This window comes from Alexandromys fortis, unplaced genomic scaffold (assembly GCF_014885135.2).
Source record: "Alexandromys fortis isolate MF-2015 unplaced genomic scaffold, M_Fortis_MF-2015_v1.1 scaffold_118, whole genome shotgun sequence".
Taxonomy (NCBI): domain Eukaryota; kingdom Metazoa; phylum Chordata; class Mammalia; order Rodentia; family Cricetidae; genus Alexandromys; species Alexandromys fortis.
The window spans coordinates 4,235,549-4,256,466 of record NW_026068010.1 but is presented as its reverse complement, the minus strand read 5'-3'; the positions used below and the strand labels follow the sequence as shown (position 1 = coordinate 4,256,466).

Here is a 20,918-nt window from a genome sequence, read left to right as displayed (position 1 = left end):
CTAAGCACCGGAACTAGTGTGCACTCTCACTTCAGGACGTCTCTCTCAGAAGGTGTGGACACTGCCTCGGATCTCTGACTATAAGATCACAAAGTCAGCTTGATTGAGGTACAAATATCCTTTCTAGAAAGATGGATCATGTGACGCGAGCCTGCCCGGTGAGTCCCACTCATGAGTCACCATTGAGTCTGTTGGAGGAATGGCAGGGATCACACACTACCCTTCTGGTACTGCAGCTTCGCAAAGTCTGGCTAACTGAGGATGGACAGGGAATTATCTCTGCTTATAGTTACCTAAGACACAGCTTGCAACTGAAAGAAAATTGGAGAGATAGAATCAAAGCTGCAAGGAAGGCTGCTTCCCTTTAAACCATGGCATGAAGGACACCATGCGCAGCCCATCAGCCCCCCAGACACCAGCTTGCATCTGTTACCCCTAAGCTGTGTTAAGAGATAACCATAATCACAGCGACATGTATTATTTAGAAGACTGTACTATGACAGCCATACCTGAAAACAAGGGAATTTGTCCTTCCAAATCCTAAAACAAGGGACTCTGTGATCTCGATGCTCTCCAGCCTCATCAGAGGCACCAGCTGCTTCAGCAGGACGCCCACCGACGGCGTGCCGATGGCCTGAAACAAGGCGACTTGAAGTGACAAAGAGAACACGGTAACTGAGTGGTAAGAGTTTCACGTGGCTGAGTCACATCCCAAGGCACTGCCATCATTGCAGGAAAGGCCATTAAAAACCCATATATTTAATACAGTACAATTGAAGTATTTCCTACCTGGGGTTCAAGTCCTAAAGAAAAACTTGCCTTTTTCTTTTAAACCATTGAAGTCAACAATACTATCTTTAACACCATCATTGGATAAAGCTGTGGTTTTGAGGCGTTCAATTAGTGAAGGGGGAAAGAGGGCGCGGAGGATACAAGCCCAACCTTGAGACTCTGATTTACGCAGGGTTGCCTAATGCAAGGTTCCTAATCTTTAATCTTCCATTCCGCACCCACGGGAGAGGAGCAATAAATTATTCACAGAGATGCTTTAATGGAATCTGGAAATGTGTCGGAAGAGATTCCGATTCCATGCTATTCCAGATGGCAGGCACAGTGCGGTTCGCACTGGGAACGCTAGACAAATGAGCTAAAAAAACCCTTACAGAATAATTCCTCTGAAGCCTGTCATGTCACCTTGTTATCGTAGCTCACTGTACCATCGGGGGTGGTTGCCATGATCTCTGGAGTGGACGCTCGTAAGTGACCTGGGCTCATAATACTGGGTTTGGCAACTCCAAAGCAGAGAATGAGGTAATTTCTCCACAAGGTGACGTAGTTGTCTCCACTGCCCGCAGTACTGGTTTTCTTGGCATTGATCGGGCTGCTAGAGATACAGAGACAAAAACAAAGGTCAAACTAAATCCCTGTTGGATTTTCATTTATTTTATTTTTAATTTTGTGTGTGTGTGTGTGTGTGTGTGTGTGTGTACACAAATGTAGGTGCCTATGGAGATCAGAAGAGGGCATCAGATACCTTAGAGATGGAGTTACAGAGGGTTGTGAGCGATTCAATACCCTTTGTTGGGGAATATTATTTTCAGGCGTGTGACTTTTGTTTATGTTGCATTTGTTTAACTCTGTGAAGCTCTGTTACAGTGCCTGCCTAAAACAACTGATGGTCCTAATAAAGTGATGGACAGCCAATAGCGAGGCGGGAACAAGGATAGGTGGGGCTGGCAGGCAGACAGTAGACACAGAAGGAGAAAGGAAAACCAGGAGCAGCCAGAGAATGAGGAGAGAAAGACATCAGAAACCACCCAACCAGCTGTGGAGTAAGAGGGAAAGTAAGATACACAGAAGTATGAAAGATAAAAGCCCAGAGAGAAAAGGTAGACAGGTTAATTTAAGATAAGAAAAGCTGGCTAGAAACAAGCCAAGCTACAGCCAGGCATTCATAATTAAGAATAAGCCTCTATGTGTCATTTATTGGGAACTGGGTGGCAGCCCCCTCAAAAAGCCAAAAGAGTAAAACATCACACAATACCCCTTAATGTGGGTGCTGGAACTGAACTTGGGTTTTCTTCAAGATCAGTGTGTGTAGCTTAACCGTTGAGCCATCTCTCCAGCCCAAATTCTTCATTTCGAAGATGAATTTTTTGGGGCTCTGTTTGAGATAGGATCTATATAGGCCTATAATCCTGCCTGTATATAGCCTGGCAGGCCTTGAGCTATGGCAACCCTACGTTAGCCTCTTGAGTGCTAGGATTGTAGTCATATGCTACCAAGCCGGTCTGTCAATATCACTTGTTAAATAAAGATCGTTAGGAGGGTGCAACCATCAAGGATGGGCAGGATTATTAAAGGAAAAGAAAAACCAACCCTTGTTCTAGAAAGGGTATGTTGTTTAAATCTCTACTATACTTTAAGGATTCTAAAGTAGGAAATTAAAACAATTGGAGAAGATTATGATAGCCCAACCCCTTACACGAAATGAATATTGGAGAGAGCCAAGGAGGAAGCAAGGGGAACACATGGCCATCTTACTTTGGGTCTACCAGCGGCATCACGGACTGCAGCCGGGTGAAGGCGTAGGGCCAGGCGTAGCTGAGGGCTGTGGGGCAGTGCTTCGGCAGGTTTTCCTGCCGGAGGAAGCTGAACAGGCAAAGGACCCAGGGGTCTTTGACGGACTGCGCGAAGATCCAGACGTGGGAGGGGCTCTTCACGTCGTAATGGCTGTTAACCAGGACGGCGTTCCACTCCACCAGCCACTGGAGATCCACGTTATGGGTCAGTGGCAGGGTGGCCTGCGGGCAAAGAGGCAGGTGGTCAAAGATAGACAGACATGACTGTCCTCACCAGGGCTCAGCCTGCCGCTCCTGTTCTTTCCGCACACGATCTTTCCTGACCTCTGATTCCATGGGCCAGCTCTGGATCTGCAACACCCATCCTGCACCCATCACGTACGACGTCTGTGTGAATCAACTCTCTGCCAGTCCACGGGCAACAGTAAGTATAAAGTTCAATGATTAGAGTCATTCATTTTTTATTGTTGGTTTTTGAGATGTGGTCCCATGAGGTAGGTCTTGTTGGCCCGTAACTTGCTATGTAAATCAGGCTGGCTCTGTGTTCAGAGATAACTGCCTGCCTCTGACTCCCAAGTGCTGGGATTAAAGGCATATACCACCACACCCAGACCACAGATTTATAATTGTAACTTTTATTTTTATTTGATGTAATGAATGCTATTCCTGCATGCATGTGTGCACACCACATCTGTGCCTGGTGCCTGTGGAGGCCAGAAGAGGGCAGTGGAGTTCTAGGCCCTGGAGTTACAGATGGTTGTGAGCCAACAAGCGGGTGCTGAGAATCCAAACTCTGGTCTTCCTGAAGAACAAGTGTTCTCAACCACTCAGCCACCTCTCTAGTCCCAGATTCACAATTTTAAACTCCTGAAGAACTATTCAAGTGTGGATTCATAAATGTGTTTTCGCTCCTGTGATCTGTGTGTGTGGATGTGTTCGTGGTGGCTTTCCTCTTTATTAGAATGAAGCATTTTGCCTGTGGTTTGGAGAAACAGTGGACACTGTCCCTTTGATGAAGGGCGTTCTCCGGATGTTTTTTTTTTTTTTTTTTTTTTTTTTTTTTTTTTTTTTTTTTTTTTTTTTTTTTTTTTTTTTTTTTTTTTTTTTTTTTTTTTTTTTTTTTTTTTTTTTTTTTTTTTTTTTTTTTTTTTTTTTTTTTTTTTTTTTTTTTTTTTTTTGGTTTTTCGAGACAGGGTTTCTCTGTAGTTTTGTAGACCAGGCTGGCCTCGAACTCACAGAGATCCGCCTGCCTCTACCTCCCGAGTGCTGGGATTAAAGGCGTGCGCCACCACTGCCCAGCCTCTCCGGATGGTTTTTGAGATGACATCTGCACTTAATCTTTTAACCTATGATATCAAGCCAATACAGTTCAAAAGTTTCTTTAAAGGTAAATATATGGGGCTGGAGAGATGGCTCAGAGGTTAAGAGCATTGCCCGCTCTTCCAAAGGTCCTGAGTTCAATTCCCAGCAACCACATGGTGGCTCACAACCATCTGTAATGAGGTCTGGTGCCCTCTTCTGGCCAACAGGCATACACACAGACAGAATATTGTATACATAATAAATAAATAAAATATAAAAAAAGGTAAATATATGTATGAATTGATAAGTTCTTACATTTTATTCTCTTTAAGTTTTCATATCAATATTTAAGCAATCCCAATTTTTAATTTACTTATTTTTATTTTATGTGCACTGTTGTTTTTCCATGGGTGTCAGGTCCCCTGAAACTGAAATTACAGACAGTTGTGAGCTGCCACGTGGGTTCTGGGAATTGAACCCAGTCCTCTGGAAGAGCAGTCAGTGCTCTTAACTACTGAGCCATCTCCGAAGCCATGGCAATAGCGATTTTTTAAATAACACATCTATTGTTCCAAGATAGTGTTTGTTATGCCTTTATAAAGTGGTACGTTTCCTCCGTTGGGGCCATGAACTCCCCTGGGTAAGTGTTATAGATCTGGCCTTCATGACTGGGCTGGTGGAACTGGACCTTTAGAGTCAGAGGGATGAGACCCTGTGAAGTGCTCTGCCTAGGACCTGTGTTCTGGCGAAGTCCCCGAGTGCATACTTTCTCCTCCTTCACTTGTGACTAAGCAATTACAACTGATCTCTCCTAACACTGTTTTGGGAATCCCACGAGACAACAGATGTGGAAACACATTGCTGGCGCTCCCTTCTCTTCTGAAGTGCAGGGTGCTGACCTGGATGTGATTCCAGCAAACACGGGGAAACCATGGGAATACATGGGATGGTTATCCACAGAAAAGGAGACGTGCATGTGTAAGAACCGCAATGACCATTCCATCTCATGTTCAAGTAACTGTCACGTAAGAGGACGTATGCTTCTTTACTCTGCTTGTTCCGGCCGGCAGAGCCTGGCTGGTGGTTTTAGCCATTATCATGATTATTATTGCCAAAAGCTAGCACTTTATGTTCCGAGTCAGGGAAGGCTATGCAAAGCTAACAGAGTCCCTCTGTTATGTGGCAGGCCTCTGTGCGAGGCACGAGCTAGAGCTATGTGTTCTCCCGTTACCCCCAGATTCCCCTGCCTTTCAGTGGAGCTGAAATGGACCCAGGTTCGGTTCACTCACTGGAATTTTCTGTTTTGAAATATGGCTATCTAAAGCCAGCTTTGATTTCCCTTCTACTCGCTCAGGGTTGCGATGGCCACTATGCATTTCCGCTGATGACAGTGCGTGTGCAGCTGGCAGAGTTCTGCCGGAGCCGGAGCCAGCACGGGGCACAGCGGCCCCTTCGTGTGACTCCGGGTGTCCGTGCCTCCCGGCGGTTGCGTTCTGTTTGTATGGCAATGGGAGGGTGACACTCGATGCCTGTGTGCAATGAACAGGTGTTGTGTCCCTGAGCTAACCCCACCCCCCGTCCTTCCTTTCCCTCTTAATATTTTTGAGTTTTAATAACTGTGCGGGTCAAAGCTAGTGAAAATGAAACCATCGTGTAAGCTACCAAGTAATACAGAAGTAGAGTTTGCATATTGAGACTACTGTAGTATAAAACGTTAAGCACAAAATTAAAGATTAAATATTAAAGGCAGTAATTGAAGTAAGTTAATTTTCTTTAAGAACCCAAAGTATTTTTTCTTGAAATTGAAGTTTCCAAAAAAATATTAACTTGTATTTCTAAGGCTCAAATTTTGTCTGAATTTTATTTTATTTTTATTTTTTTCAGACGTGTCCAGTGCAATTATCCGAGAAGCTAATCTTGTCTTCCTAGCTCTCTGTACCTCAGGCTACTGGCCTGCCAGGAGCCTTGCGCTTACACACATGGTTTCTGGCTCTGCTTTAGAGATAGGCTCAGAACTTACATCTGACAACAGATAGCATTTGGTACCACATGTTTACTTACCGAATCTGAAACCGCTACATGAATGAAGCTTTCAAGAATGGAAGAACTTAGCTGGTCCATGACATCAATCATCGGTCTGTCATCATCCTGTGCGCAGGAGGAGTCAGTTACACCCATGGGAAAGGCGTTCTTCCCTCCCACCCCACAGCCCAGGACACAGAGCAGAGCAGCCTGCCAGAGAGCGATAAAGGTTTTCCCAGAGAGATGTGAGTGTCAGGAGAGAGAAGGCAGGGACTACAGCCCTGTGGTCCTCAGGATACACAGGCTTTCGGTTTCCAGGGCAAGATAATGAGAGCTCCAGTTTCAAAGACCCGCACACACTTGAGAATCTAAATACCCGCGCTGTATACTAGTCCACAGAGACTGGCATTCATGTCTCTGCGATAAGCTCAGGAACAGAAACCTGCAGGAACATGCCTTGCTGGGACACTAGAAAGCTCCTTATTTGGGGTCCCTGGCTCACCAGGATAACTGATAATGGGGGCTGTGACTATAGACAGACCCCCACATCCTGTGCTACCCACAGATTGCGCAGCTCTGTCTCTTATCTTGGGAGGACATGTTTTTCCCATCGTCACCGAAATGAAGCTGTTTGGTTTGGCACCATGACTTTTTAAAGAAGGTGTATTACTTCTCCTAGTCTATTCTCTAGGGAATACACAGCATCGTCTTAATTAGATGTATGTAGAACACTGAGAAAAATGACCCATAACTTAATTAATCGTAAAGTTCTTAGTCCAGTAGGATCATTTAGTAAATTAGAAATGGTCGCTTCAGTCACTGTCAGAATACACGGTTTGCCTCTGGTAGATGAAGGGCATTGACATGCCCATGAAACCGCAACAGTACCAGTACAAACGGTACTCCTGTGAGGATGAGGGAAGTCTCACAGGGCCCCACCCCCAGATGCAGAACTACAGGCAGTTTATGGCTGCTGAGAAGGAATTGGTCTTCTCCTTGGATGAGCCTCCAACAGGTTATCTGATCCTAAGTGGTCAGCCCTAACACACGTCTGTATGAGCTACACTGGTAGACTCAGCCGGCTGTATCGATACATAATATATACACAACAATAATAGTCAAGGAAGAGAATGAAATTGACAGGGACACAGAGGATTTGAAGTGGGGAGAATGTTGTGTGGGAATGATGTAAATGCAGTATGAAATGCTCAAAAGAAGCAAAAAAAGAAAAAAAAAGGAAGGCTAGCTAGTATAGGGGGCTGCAGAGATGGCTCAGCAGAGAGGACCGGGGTTCGGTTCCCAGCACCCACAGGGCAGCTCACAACTGTCTGCAACCCCTGTTCTAGCAGGCTTAATGACTTCTGGCTTGCAGGGACCCTGCATGCCCATGGTACACACAGATGCAGGGAAAACCCTCACACACATAAAATAACAATAAACAAAACCTTAAAAACAGTTAACAGGATTTTTTTTTTAAAAAAAAAATCAAATTATAGCCTGGGAATGGTGTTGCATGCCTTTCATCCCAGAATTTAGGAGGCTGAGGCAGGCAGGGCTCCGTGAGTTCAAGGCCTGCTGGGTCCACAGAGTTCCAGATCCTGTCTCAAAACAAAACAAAGAAAAAAAAAGCCACTACCCAATTAAAAACCCAACAGTGTATCAACAATGCAGTCTTGATGCTGCGCATGTTGCATACAGGCAACAGTAACGTGTTATTTCTAGCTGTTGGAAGGAATGGCTAGGCTTCTTGAGAACATGCCATACCTCAGGCTGACCCAGGGCAAGGAAGAGGGCTCGGATTTCCTTGAGTATCAACACGGACAGTTTGCGTGTGGCCACCTGGAAGCTGCAGAGCAAGACGAGAGCAAAGCCTTCGACAGCGTGGAGGACACTGCAGTGGGGACCTCGTTCCGACTGCATCCTGTGGCTGGAGCCGTTGGGAATGAGCTGTCGTGAGAGAACACATTCTGAGATTAGCAGAATAACAAGGGAGGGAGTACAGCTTTTTTTTGGCTTTGCCATATTAGAATACATTGTAACGTCTTAGAGACAGAGTGTGTGAATTGATTATTATTCATGAAATATCCTAATTCCCTTTTTGGTTTTCAGATCAATGGGCGCTTTGCGATAATGCCGGCCATCTGTTGGCTCTGATGAGAAAAGACGGTTCAAAGGCTGTTCAGAGAGAAGAAACGAGTCCTGTTTCTGGCTGCACCATTTGGGATTATGCGATACCTGTGTCAAAGGGGTCTAATTTGTTTCCACTGAAGTTTGCTATAGACCAAAGTCACGACTGAGTTGAACTTTCAAAGATTTTTAGTTTTTACTGAGACTTGCTTACATGTGTGTGTGCACGTGCACACACACACACACACATACACACACGGGAGGTACCGTATATATGTGCACTGGGAAGGCTGAACTTAGAGCATCCTATGTACTTGGCAAGTTCTCTACTCCCAGGCACAGCTCAAACCCAAAGCTGGAGATTTTTCAGAAGAGAATTTAGGTTCTCTTGGGGTAGGGTAGTGGGGGCGAGTAGCCATTATTGCTTATTTGCATTTATTTTTAAAAACTTCTTTTTTTTTTTTTTTTTTGTTTGTTTTTGTTTTTCTCGAGATAGGGTTTCTCTTTAGCTTTGGAGCCTGTCCTGGAACTAGCTTTTTAGACCAGGCTGGTCTCGAACTCACAGAGATCCTTTTGTCTCTGCCTCCCGAGTGCTGGGATTAAAGGCATGTGCTGCCACCGCTCGGCTTTATTAGTTTTTAATTGCATGCATGTGCCTGTGGGGTGTATGTGCACCTGAGTCCAGAAGAGGGCATCAGATCCCCTGGAACTGGAATTAGTAGACAATTGTGAGCTCCTTGATAGGGTCCTGTTCTCGGGTCCTTTGGGAAAACTGTGTACACTTAACTGCTGAGCTACCTCTCACTCCCTTTTACCTGCCTTTTGGAGCTGGGGTTTCATTATGCAGCTCAGGTTAGCCTAGAATTCACGACCCTCCTACCCCTGCCTCCTGAGTGTTGGGATTAGAGGTGTGAACCATCGCATTCATTTCCACTTTCCCTGGGAGGAATCTAACCCAAGCTTTGCGCGTTTACATGACATGTTCAGGAAGTCCCCAAACTGCAGTCACATGACCCTTAAGCAAAGACCACTAACACACTGGGGCCCGTGCCATTGGGGATTCCTGCTCTTCTGGAAGCTGTCTTTTGTGCGCGTTGCACACAGGGACCTGAACGCCACCCTCACTGTTCCCTGGGTGCTGCTGTGCCACCTCGAGTCCACGCAGGACTCAGAGCCACTGATGACGCTGTCCATCTTGAACCAGAGTCATCTGCACGGCCACTGTCATCTCGCCGTGTGGCACTGAGAATCTGGTCCTCTTCAAGGCCCTTCCCAGATTGATGGATTCATTTTTACCGTTCACTCTCAAGAAACCCTAAGATGGCATTTTCATCTCTGTGGGTACAGGATGGAGTGACAAGTACATTGCTAAGTAGGAAAAAAACCCAGCTTGGTAGACAGCCAACTGTGAGATCTACCTTTGTCTGTCTCAATGCCCACAGCCTGGCAGACAGCTAACCATGGTATCTACGTTCATCTGTCTCGATGCCCACAGCCTGGCAGACAGCTAACCATGGTATCTACGTTCATCTGTCTCGATGCCCACAGCCTGGCACACAGCTAACCATGGTATCTACGTTCATCTGTCTCGATGCCCACAGCCTGGCACACAGCTAACCATGGGATCTTCCCTCGTCTGTTTCTATGCCCACAGCCTGGTAGACATCTAACCATGGGATCTACCATCATCTGTCTCAATGCCCACAGCCTGGTGCACAGCCAACTGTGGGATCTACCTTTGTCTGTCTCAATGCCCACAGCCTGGTGCACAGCCAACTGTGGGATCTATCATCATCTGTCTCGATGCCCACAGACCTGTCCAGTTCTAGCTCTCAATCCTTCAGTCATTTGTCCTTATTTTTAAGGATTTATTACAATTTTCAGTTATGTGTACATATGTGTCCACAAGATTATGGGTGCTCATTTAGGCCAGAGGTGTCAAATTTCCCTTGGAGTTGGAATTATAGGAAGTTTCAAGACATCCGACATGGGTACTGGAAATTGAACTTGGCTGCTCTGAAAGAGCAGTGTGCACCTCATTCATTCATTCATTCATTCTGTAAACAGTGTTCTGTCTGCACGTCAGCCTGCAGGCCAGAAGAGGGCACCTCCAACCCTGTAGTATGCACTCTTAATCTCTGAGCCATCTCGCCGGTACACTGGCCATTTGTTCTTATAAACAAATGTGTGATCATAATTCTTTCAGGGGAAAAAAAACCCACAAACAATTTCTACTCTTTACATACTCCTTGTTGGAGTTAACAAGTCCAACCTAATGACAAATCGTATCCTGAGTTCTTGGTCACAATGTGGCTGGCGGAAGAACTAAGAGTTAGCATCAAAGGCAGGTCAGGTAATACATAATAGGAAAGAAGAACTTTGAAGGTTCTCTAAACTTACTGTCTTTTTTTTTTTTTTGTGACAGGGTTTCTAGCTCTAGTAGACCATGCTGGCCTGGAACTCAGAGATCCACCTGCCTCTGCCTCCCTAGTGCTGTGATTAAAGGTGTGCGTCACCACCACCTGGCTAAACTTACTGTCTTTGTGTGTTTGTTTGTGTGTTACATAAAAGTGTGCAGTGAGTGGGCTGGCTGGGGGAATCACCTCAGAGTTTCTGATTTTGTTGGCTTGTTCGTAGGCTCTTCCCTGGGTTTGTATGACCAGCTTCCACTGGGTGAGCAACTGCAGAAGCAACTTTAGGGAGGAGTCAAGGAGGGTGTGATGCATGTCGTTTACTTCCCGGAGCAGGAAGTTTGTAAAGCCGAAGAGGACGTCTTCCCGCCAGTCGCAGAAATCAACCAGCAGCCCCTGAAGAGAGTTCTGCGCGATGTGTCGCAGTTCATCGTCCATGTGGATGGAGAGCCTGGGAAAAGAGAGGGGGAGAGGGCCGGCTTCCGTCTGCTTCGCGGTGGAAGGAAGAATACACAGTTCTCTACTTCCACTTGTGCTTGAAAATGAGTCTCACTTAATTCTTAATAAATGACATAAATGGATACTTTTTTAAAGTTTCATTTTATATTTACTTAAGAGTTTCAAAACTATGAGTTCCCCTGGAGCCTCCATGAGCGACTCCCAATATTGCCATCTTTAAAAGGCTTTTATTGTTATCATTAGCAGTATTATTTGGGACTGGGTTTCACTGTATAGCACAGGCTAGCCTGGAACTCACCATGAAGACCAGGCAGGCCTAGACTCATAGAGATCTTCCTGTCTCTGCCTCCCAAATGCTGAGATTAAAGGCGTGTGCCACCATGCCTGGCTTTATTTTTATTTTGTGTGTGTGAGTGTTTTGTCTGCATGTAGCATGTGTGTGTGCGCCTGAAACATACAGAGACTGGAGGAGGACACTAGATCCTCTGGAACTGGAGTTACAGATGGTTGTGAGCTGCCTTTGTGTGTCAGGAATTGACCCAAGTCTTCTGCAAGAGCAGTAGGTGTTCTTAACCACTGAGCCATCTCTCTCCAGCCTTTCTCTAAATAGTTTCAAGTTACCTGTGTTGTTTACAGTTTGAACTCACCAGCTCCTTGTTGTTGTTTTGATTTTTTGTTTTTTTGAGACAAGGTTTCTCTATGTAGCCCTGGCTGTCTTAAACTCACGCCACAGACTAGACTGGCCTCAAACTCACAGAGATCCACCTGCCTCTGCCTCCTGAGTGCCGGGATTAAAGGCATGCGCCACCACCATCTGGCCTTTTTCTTGTTTTAGGTTTATGATTTTTAGTTATCATATTTATATCTGTTTATTTCTTAAGACATTCAGGATCATAATCTTCCAAAAATATCAAACCATATTTTAAGAAAGTATAATATTGTAACAATTGGGAATTAGCATTAAATGAAAAAATGTTAATCAACGGTAAAGATACTGAATTGAATTGTGTCACACATAAAACTCATGTGTTGACACCTGACAGCCCCCCTTTATAAAACAAATCTTATTTGAAATTAGACCCACTGCAGAAATAATTACATAAGGATCGGGTCATATGGGGAGTAGGCTGGGACTCTAATCCAGTAGGACTGGCAATCTCTGCAAGAGGACTTGTGGAGATACACAAATGCCAGGAGAGTACCATGTGAAGGTAGAACAATGGTCATGGTGATGCTTCCACAAGCCAGACAATGCCAAAGATCACCAGGAAGCCACCAGAAGTGAGGCTGAGAGGTCCCAAACAAACACGTGTTCCCAGCATTCACAGGGAAGCAACATTGCCTTCACTTTGGCTTTGAACTTGCAGTCTCCAGATCCTAGAGACCATCAGCTGCTCTTATTTAAGCCCCCAGCTTGTGGCACATCCTTGCAGCGGCTCCAGCAAAGCAACACAGTTCTGGAACCAGGCGGCACCGAGAGCGAGAGCTGTGCCACACGGAGCCCAGAGGAAGCCATGAGTTGTTAATACCTCGAGTTTTCTCAGTGACATTAGTTTAGTCCTCATCTACCGCATGGATGCAAACAACCTGCAATCTGGAATCTGTCTTGACTCCAAGCCCACAGTGTAAGATCACTTTAAAAGTCCTCAGGAGCTCCATGGTGAGGCAGTCTTTGCTATTCTGGGTGACCATGCCTCTTGAAGTGATGTTATTTCCGTATTCCACCCCAAGAACAGGTCTCGGACACTATGAGTTCAATTGACCCCACCCTCATTTTCCTAGAGCATCCGGTGCGGTAGCTAAAAGATAACAGAGAGATAAAAAGAAGCAATGTGTGAAGACGTCTGATTTGCCTTGAGGACTTAAGGAAAAATTTTTAAGAAACATATCTGTTTTGGGTTTTTTCAAACGGTTTCGGGTACATTTAAGACAATAATTAAGACACCAAATAAAGCACCGAGGATAGGCTTAGCCCTGAAACAGACAAAAGGAAACTACCACCGCAACATCGGTGGGGCCACCTTCCAGGCGGCTGGCACCAGGAGCTGGCAGGGCCTGGCGCTAGTCCAGTGGCTCAGGCAAGCTAGCAAATAAGAGGACGTTTCCCACAGGTATGTGCCAATGCGAGATGCCCCAGGGCTCTATCTGCAGTGATCTAGAGCAAGTAATTGGCGTGAGTCAGCTACATGGACCCCCAGGGCACATGCTTCTTGCACAAGGGTGTAGCTGAACCAATGAAGATGCATTGAGGGGTGGGTACAGCCCGGACAAAGCTGACCTTTGCTTATCAGGTCAGACAAATGACGCACAGCACAAACCTCCTCACCGGGAAAGTTCCAGATTTTCATCAGTTAGCTAAGGGCTTGTAATAATACTTCGGTTATCTGGGTGTGTTTCAAATCGATGAAACATAAGCTGAAGGGAAAAGATCAGTTGGCAGAGACATCCCTGTCTAAATTACGCAGGGTTAAGAAAAATATTACCAGGCAGAGGCCACAAAGCCAGGTGGTCTGGCGATACTATCACAGGCTGCAAAGGGCACCCAGCAGGCCGAGGGGCAGGCTGCTGGTCAGCTCCAGTTTACCAGAAGTCATGGCCGTTTTTGTCTGCGGGAGCATTGCAGAGACGACCTCTATCTATTTGCTGTGTGCTGAGCTACGTTTTGGGTCAGTTAGTGAGGCAACACACAGCCGGAAGCTATTCTTCGCCTGCTGCGCTTTTCACAACCCAGCGTGCTCACAAAGGGAAGTGAGGAAGTGGTTCATGCACTTCAGATCTCACAGGTTACTGCAGTACACAGCTGCACCTCAGATGCATCCACAAATTAATAATAAACATGAGATAGAAGACGGCGGGGCACAGTCTCAGGAATCTCTGTGAATGTAAGAAGCCAGAAAAGTATGTGTAGGTGCTTTGACTGCATGTATATCTGTGGATATACTGTTGTGGCCAGAAGAGGGCGCTGGATCCCCCGGAACTGGAGGTACAAGACAGTGGTGAGCTGCCATGTGAACTAGGAACTGAACCCAGGGGACCTAGGTTGCTCTTCTGGGGGACCTGGGTTGCTTAATCGCTGAGCCATCTCTCCAGCCCCAGTTTTAATTTCCTAACATACAGTCTCCTTGTCTAAAATCAGGAATGGGTCTGTACCCAGCTTACCTAGAAACTTACAAAAAACTGTATAACACGGAATATATTGTGCAAGAGTGAAGATTCGCTGAAAAGAACTACCGCTGTCGTGAGCTGTGTGTACGTGCTATGCTAAGCCGTCTCCATGTGTTATTGAATTCTCACAGCCCTATGAGGAGAGTGTCATATCAATGAAGTCAAATTTTTGAAGGGGAAGCAAATAATGACTATCAAATCTCTACAACACATATGGAACGAAGAACATGACAGGACATAGGGCAGTCAGGGACACTGTATTTTTTGTGGTCTAGGGAAGAAGTAGGACACATCTGGGAAGGTGAGTGAGAGAAAAATTGGGAAGATGTATGCTCCACCTTGCATGTGGAGATTCCTTGGGGGTACCCTTCCAGCCAATCCACACAGGGCCTACCCTTGGGGGCACCCCTCCAGCCAATCCACACAGGCTCTACCCTTGGGGGTACCCCTCCAGCCAATCCACCCAGGCTCTACCCTTGGGGGTACCCCTCCAGCCAATCCACCCAGGCTCTACCCTTGGGGGTACCCCTCCAGCCAATCCACACAGGGTCTACCCTTGGGGTACCCTTCCAGCCAATCCACCCAGGGTCTACTCTTGGGGGTACCCCTCCAGTCAATCATACAAGCTCCATGAAAGAACAGGAATGTAAGACAACTTGGGGTTTGACCACAAAGCCAGGACAATCTCCACAGCCTCCAGGAAACCCACTGGGTAAGATTTCTCTGACCAGCCATTATTCATTGGCTGAACAATACATATGATGTCAGAAATTTGGTAGTTTGGAGAAGGAGGCTAGCCAGCCTCATCCCACACACTACTGTCTGTGCTTTGTGTGTCTGTAGGATTTAGCTGGACCCAGAAGTGCTGGCATGGCAGGCCTGCAGCAGTCACGTGGGACACATCCTTGAAACCCCTTACTGGGAGTTGAACAGATAAGGGATGGGAGCCTGAATGAACACTGGTTTGGCTTTTCCAATTATGAAGAAACCCTAATTTCCTGGTAAAAATGCACTATTGAGTAAGCGTGAAGAGTCTAGCGCCCTCCTCTGGCCAGGCTGTGTATACTGCATCAAGTCAATTCAGCACAACCTTGATAGGACTTCACAGAGCAGAGTGGTGGAAATCCTTCCTGTGTGGCAACAGAAACGCACATTTCTTGCGAGTAGATCATGACACCTTCATCTCTGGACCTCTGGGTGGGGGGCATGTGAAGCACCTCATTTTCCCAGGACACAGAGGACCCGGTGCATAGGTCACAGGCTCTTTATTGCTCTCCGAGAACACCCTCTGACTATTTTATTTTTATAAAATTCCTTTGAAGTTTATATATATATATATATATAAAGCCCTTTTAACAAGCTTCCAATAGTCTGGCTATTTTTCTTGAACTTTCAAGAATATTTATTTGTTCTTTTCTCTTCTAAAAAAACAGAACTCATGGCTTTGGGCTTTATAAGAATGTACACAATAATAAACAGGACGCTATAAATAGCCCAGACATTCCAGCGATGTCTAACAATCCCCTCCCCTCGTGTCTGGCACCACGGTCCACAGAGTCCAGCATCACCGGATTAGGCTGTCAAGGTGATTTCAGAGGTTAAGAGCCTTCTACCAGACCCACAGCAAAGCAGAGCCAGGCGCTCTCCCAGAATGCTCCACGTTATCTAAAAAGCCTGGCATTTCAAAGGCTTTCATGTAGGCCATTACCAGCCACATCTCTGAAGAAAGCCAACGTCCCTCCCACCCCACACTGATAACTGGCGCTTTCCCACAGACTTCCCTCTGACTAAGCAGCCTGTAGATGTCTCAGAGTTATTTAGCCCTCTCAAAGGTCCTCAGAGGCAAGTAGCATCCTTCTAAAATTACCAGATTTTTACTCACGGAGAAAGGGTATGCTGGGGGTTTAAATAATTTGTCTAGGTCGCACAGGCAGTAAAACAGCAAGCAGGGGTACCAAGCTCAAACTTTCGAGAAAATTCTGCCATTTTCCCATTCTTCCCTCCTGCTTCCTCCGTCAGGACCTTGTTCTCTGTTGGTCCACACGGCTAGTGGTAGGGGCCTTGGCTACAGATTTTTTTAGATCCCGGTCCCTGGATCCTCCCATGTCCTGCCACAAAAATACTGACTTCCGGTTGTCGACCTCTCTACTGCTGTCCACAGTAAACTGGCCCGTGACTCCTGTGTGCTTCTGGGCCAGAGATTCTCCTTTCTCTCAGTCCCTGCTCTCATTCCAGGAGACTACTTGAGTGGATGACCCTTACGGGACCCCAATCCCTTCCTTCCTCACTCTTCTCCTCCCCCAAATCATTGTGTTATTCATGGCTTGTTTCTTGTGGGTCTCCTCAGAACCGAAAGCTCATCTCATTTCAGGTCCACCCCCCCCTTTGCCTCAGCCTCCCTGCTTGCTGGGCCTTAGTAAAGTCGATGGACGGCGTTAATTGTCTAAACCTTATACAGTTCTGCAGGGGCTGGGGATTAGACTCAGAGCCTCGCACGTGTGAGGCAAACTCTTTCTACTGTATTTTCTCCCCAGTCCATGCCATTCTTAAAGTAACTCCTAAGCTTCAGATAGAGAGGAGGAGAATCCATGGCTTGAAGCTTGATGATGCTTGAAGCAACAGGCAGGCTCCGGTGAGTGATGGGAGGTCACACACACACACACACACACACACACACACACACACACACACGAGCTGGAAGGGAAGTCTTAGGCGAGCGGTTTTGAAAACCGTGGATCTCCAGTAGTCTTCGCACTCAGCATCGGCCTATGCTAGAGGCATGGAGGAGGGTGCGGGGAGGAGCAGGCAATAAAAGCTCCTGTCGGAAAGCTCGGGGGTCCTCTCTGTCACAGACTGCTAGCTGGAGCCCATTTGTTGAAGTCCTCTGGCTCTCATGCAGTAGGTGGCCCGGAAAAAGATGAGCTGCGTGTACCCAAGGTGGCTCCCTTCTCTAACCTGAGAACCCTGTCCCATCAGAATCTAAATAAACAAACCGAGGCTCCCATCCCAGGGGACAGAGCATCCTCAGGTTTTGGGGTTTCCCTAGGGGGTTAGGCACTAATATTTTTTCCTCTTTCCTAGGCTTTCCTTTTTGCCGCCGTTATCAGATGGCATTTAAATATTCACATTTATGGGGGACTGGAGAGGTGGCTTGATGGATTAGAGCCCTGGCTGCTCTTCCAGAGGGCCTGAGTTCAATTCTGAGCAGCACCGTGATTGTGAGGGTATGGAAGTTTGGCCTACATAGGTGACTGTGCACCGCATGGGTGCCTGGTGAGTTCGGATAAGGGCAGCAGAGCCCCTGAACAGGAGCTATAGACGACTGCGAGATGCCAGGTGGGTGATGGGAGCTGAGCCGGAGGCCTCTGCCAGGGTACAGTCAGTGCTCTTAACCACAGAGCTGACCTTTCCAATCCAAATAAAACAATTTCGAAATGACATTTATTGCATATGCATGCATGTATGTGTGTGTGCGCTTGTGTGGGTACATATATGATCCAGTATATGCCTGGAGGTCAGAGGACAATGGTCAGGGGCCAGTTCTCTCCTTTCACCTGTAGACCCTGAGGACTGAACCCAGGCTGTCTAGCCCCTTCATCCTCTGCACCATCTTGCTAGTCCCTAAAATGGCTTGTCAATGGTGTCGGCCGCTGCTGAAATTCTCTCTCTAGGCGGGCATCTATGTCCTTTCATTATTGGCTTTCCTAGCTCTTTTTTTTTTCCCTTCATTTTCCCAATCCGGTGATGAACCTTAAATCTCCCTTCCATCCCCCACATCCCAGTGACATGGTTTTGCCTTCTATGTTGGCTTTTTGATTTTAAATGAAAGACATATGTTGTCAACAGGAGTCTCAGATTATAGAGACGATGACTACAAACTGCAATGAGATACTTTCACTCAAAGCAAAGAGTTTTTAGGTCTGAGTTGGGCTGTGTAGTCATGTGGAAGATGGGAAGAAAAACAACATGATTTGTGGTAGCTTTCAGGATAACTACTGTTGGGTTTAAGATTACTGTCTCAGCCGGGGTGGTGGTGGCGCACGCCTTTAATCCCAGCACTTGGGAGGCAGAGGCAGGCGGATCTTTGTGAGTTCGAGGCCAACCTGGTGTACAAGAGCTAGTTCCAGGACAGGCTCCAAAGCTACAGAGAAACCGTGTCTTGAAAAACAAAACAAAAAAAAAAAAGAAAAAAAAAGAAAAAAAAAAGGCGTTCTGTCTCTTTTGACCTCATCAGAGAGTCTAGGTACCTCAAATTGAGGGCCAGACCCCAGATGAGCTCTCACAGGGAGGCCACGCCCTTCCCTTTACTTTTCTGAACTCAATCTTTCCGTGAAGGCTTTTTATTCTCTGGCTTCCTTGGTCCAGAGTTGGCTCCTCTACCCACTGAATTCAAGGGTCTACTGTGTGATATTCATCTGTGCAGGCCCACGCTCGGGATGCTAGTGACTGTGCAGATGTCTGTATTTATTTTAAACCCATTGGGCATGGAAATACAAACAAAACAGACGTCTTAAAGGGTTACAAGTCAAATCTACGGTCCAGGCCTATAGTCCCAGTTACTCTGGAGGCTGAGGCAGGAAGACTGTAATTCATGACCAGCCTGGTGATTAGTGAGACCGTGTCTCAAATAGAGTAAAAGAGGGAACCGGGGATATGTCTCAGTTACAGAAAACATACTTAGCACAAGTGGGTCCCTAGGTTCAAGTCCCATTATTAAAACTAAAACAAAACCAAAAACAACTAAGTTCTCTATTCCTGTTCACACATAAGACCTAGGACAACACCTTATTAAGTAAACCTCCACCAGTTGAAAGCAAACACTTTACTCTGTTTCTTCAGGCAATGACAAAAGAGTAAAATCAATTTTGATTGGCTAAGAGCTGAGATTGTTTTCACCCACCTGGCCAGCAAGTCAATAAGTTCAAGTTTGGACATGCCATCAGGCAGCAGTCGAGGAATTGCAGCGACACAGGTCCTGAAGAGATCTATTTTTGGTTTTCTTTCACCCCTAGAGTTTGAAGACAAAATTGAAGCAAGTCAAAAGATTATGAAAATAAAAAAAAAATGGTTAAGAGTGTGAATAAAAAGTAGCATCTACCACAGACCTTCTAAGTATAGCCTGGTGCTGGCCCCATGTCTTTATCAAATGTTTATCCCCTCAAAGCTTCATTTGGGTCAATGAATGAGCTTGTAAAAGTCTAGACATTGGGCTGGAGAAATGGCTCAGTTGTTTAGAGCACTGGCTGTCCTTGCAGAGGACTCAGGTTTGATTTCCGGCACCCACATGGTGGCTCACAACCCTCAGTTCCAGGAGATCTAATGCCCTCTTCTGATCTCAGCAGATACCAAACATGCATGAAGTGCACACATGTACATGCAGGCGAAACATTCACACATGAAATAAAATGAATAAATCTAATTAAAAAACAAAACGAAAACAACAAAATAGTTGAGGTGTGATTCCAAGTCACAGATCTCTGGATGTACAGACACCAAGAGCATCTGATCACAAGCTGGCCACTCAGTAGGATTTCATGGAGATTGGTCCCCATGGATGACTTTCCAACACTCGAATCACAAAAAAGTCTCAGTGGATCAGCAAAGCAATGACTATCATGGCTATATCTAGTATTTGAGTGGGATTTGAATGTTTACCAGTGTCGTAGTTCGAATGTATTTGGTCCCCATAAGCGTATAGGGAGTGGCACCATAAGGAGGTGTGGCCTTGTTGGAAGGAGAGTATCATTGCCGCGGCAGGCTTTGAGGTCTCATATGTGCTCAAGTTATACCCAATGTCCCAGATCACTTCCTGTGGCCTCCAGATCAAGATGTAGAATTCTCAGCTCCTTCTCCAGTGTCCAGCTATGATGCTAACGGACTGAACCTCTGATCTGTAAGTCAGCCTCAATTAAATATTTTCTGTTTTAAGAGTTGCCATGGTCATGGGGTCTCTTCACAGCAAAAGAAACCCTAACTAAGACAAGCAGCAAGACATCTAGAAATTTCTCCCCCTGATGAATTATGCTTCAATTAAGTGTTTTCAAATAAGTCTTTTTTTATAATGATACATGCTATAGTTTGCTTTCTGTTCTTATGTTAAATATCATGACCAAGAGTGACTTAGAGAGAAAAGTGTTTATTTCATCTTACACTTCAGGCAATAACCCATCACTGAGGGAAGTCAGGGCAAGACCTCAAGGCAGAGACTGAAGCAAAGAGTACAGAGGAATGCCGCTTATAGGCTTGCTCCCCAGGGCCTGCTCAGCTTCCTTTCTTATACAGCACAGGCCCATCTGCCTGGGGGTGGCCCCACCCACAGTGAGCTGGGCCCTCTTATATCAATTAGCCAGCAAGAAAATGCCCACAAACATGGCCACAGGACAATCTGAAGGAGGCAATGCTTCAAGGGACCACCCTCATTCCAGGTGGTGACTCTAGTTACTTTCAAGTTGACAAATACTACTCTCAGAGTCTCCCAAGGAACCGGAGCAATAATCTACAGCAACATATAAAAATTCTGACAATTTGGTCTTCAGAGATAAATATAAATGTGGTACCAAATTAATGCAACTGTGGAACACAGACTCAGTAATGAAAACACAAAGGGGCACAGACAGATGCAATCACTCTGGAACAGTACCCCAACTGTCCTCAGGACTGAAATGCAACAAGCAGAATCAATTCTCTATGTTTAATCATCAATGTCAAGTAGCAGATTTACTCCTTGGCGTTATCTGCAATGATGCTTCTGTGGTAAGAATGCCAATATCTTAAGCATGTTAAGAATGAATACAGGGTAGCAGCAGAAGAGGCTGGAGAGGTGGTCCAGAGGTTAAGAGTGTCCTTTTGC

At 46.0% G+C, this 20,918-nt stretch overlaps 1 protein-coding gene across 4 annotated transcripts in view; it reads right to left on the bottom strand.

Moving 5' to 3' along the window:
- The window catches only part of Fry (FRY microtubule binding protein), a 390,417-nt gene that overhangs the window by 111,352 nt on the left and 258,147 nt on the right, over positions 1-20,918 (bottom strand). For all 4 annotated transcript variants that reach the window (XM_050161917.1, XM_050161914.1, XM_050161915.1 and 1 more), the window contains 7 exons: positions 18,969-19,076; positions 10,637-10,895; positions 7,671-7,853; positions 5,946-6,032; positions 2,545-2,804; positions 1,195-1,384; positions 510-634 (listed from right to left, as the gene is read on the bottom strand). In XM_050161917.1, coding sequence (XP_050017874.1) covers positions 510-634; positions 1,195-1,384; positions 2,545-2,804; positions 5,946-6,032; positions 7,671-7,853; positions 10,637-10,895; positions 18,969-19,076 — 1,212 coding nt within the window. The remainder of the gene's footprint in view (positions 1-509; positions 635-1,194; positions 1,385-2,544; positions 2,805-5,945; positions 6,033-7,670; positions 7,854-10,636; positions 10,896-18,968; positions 19,077-20,918) is intronic.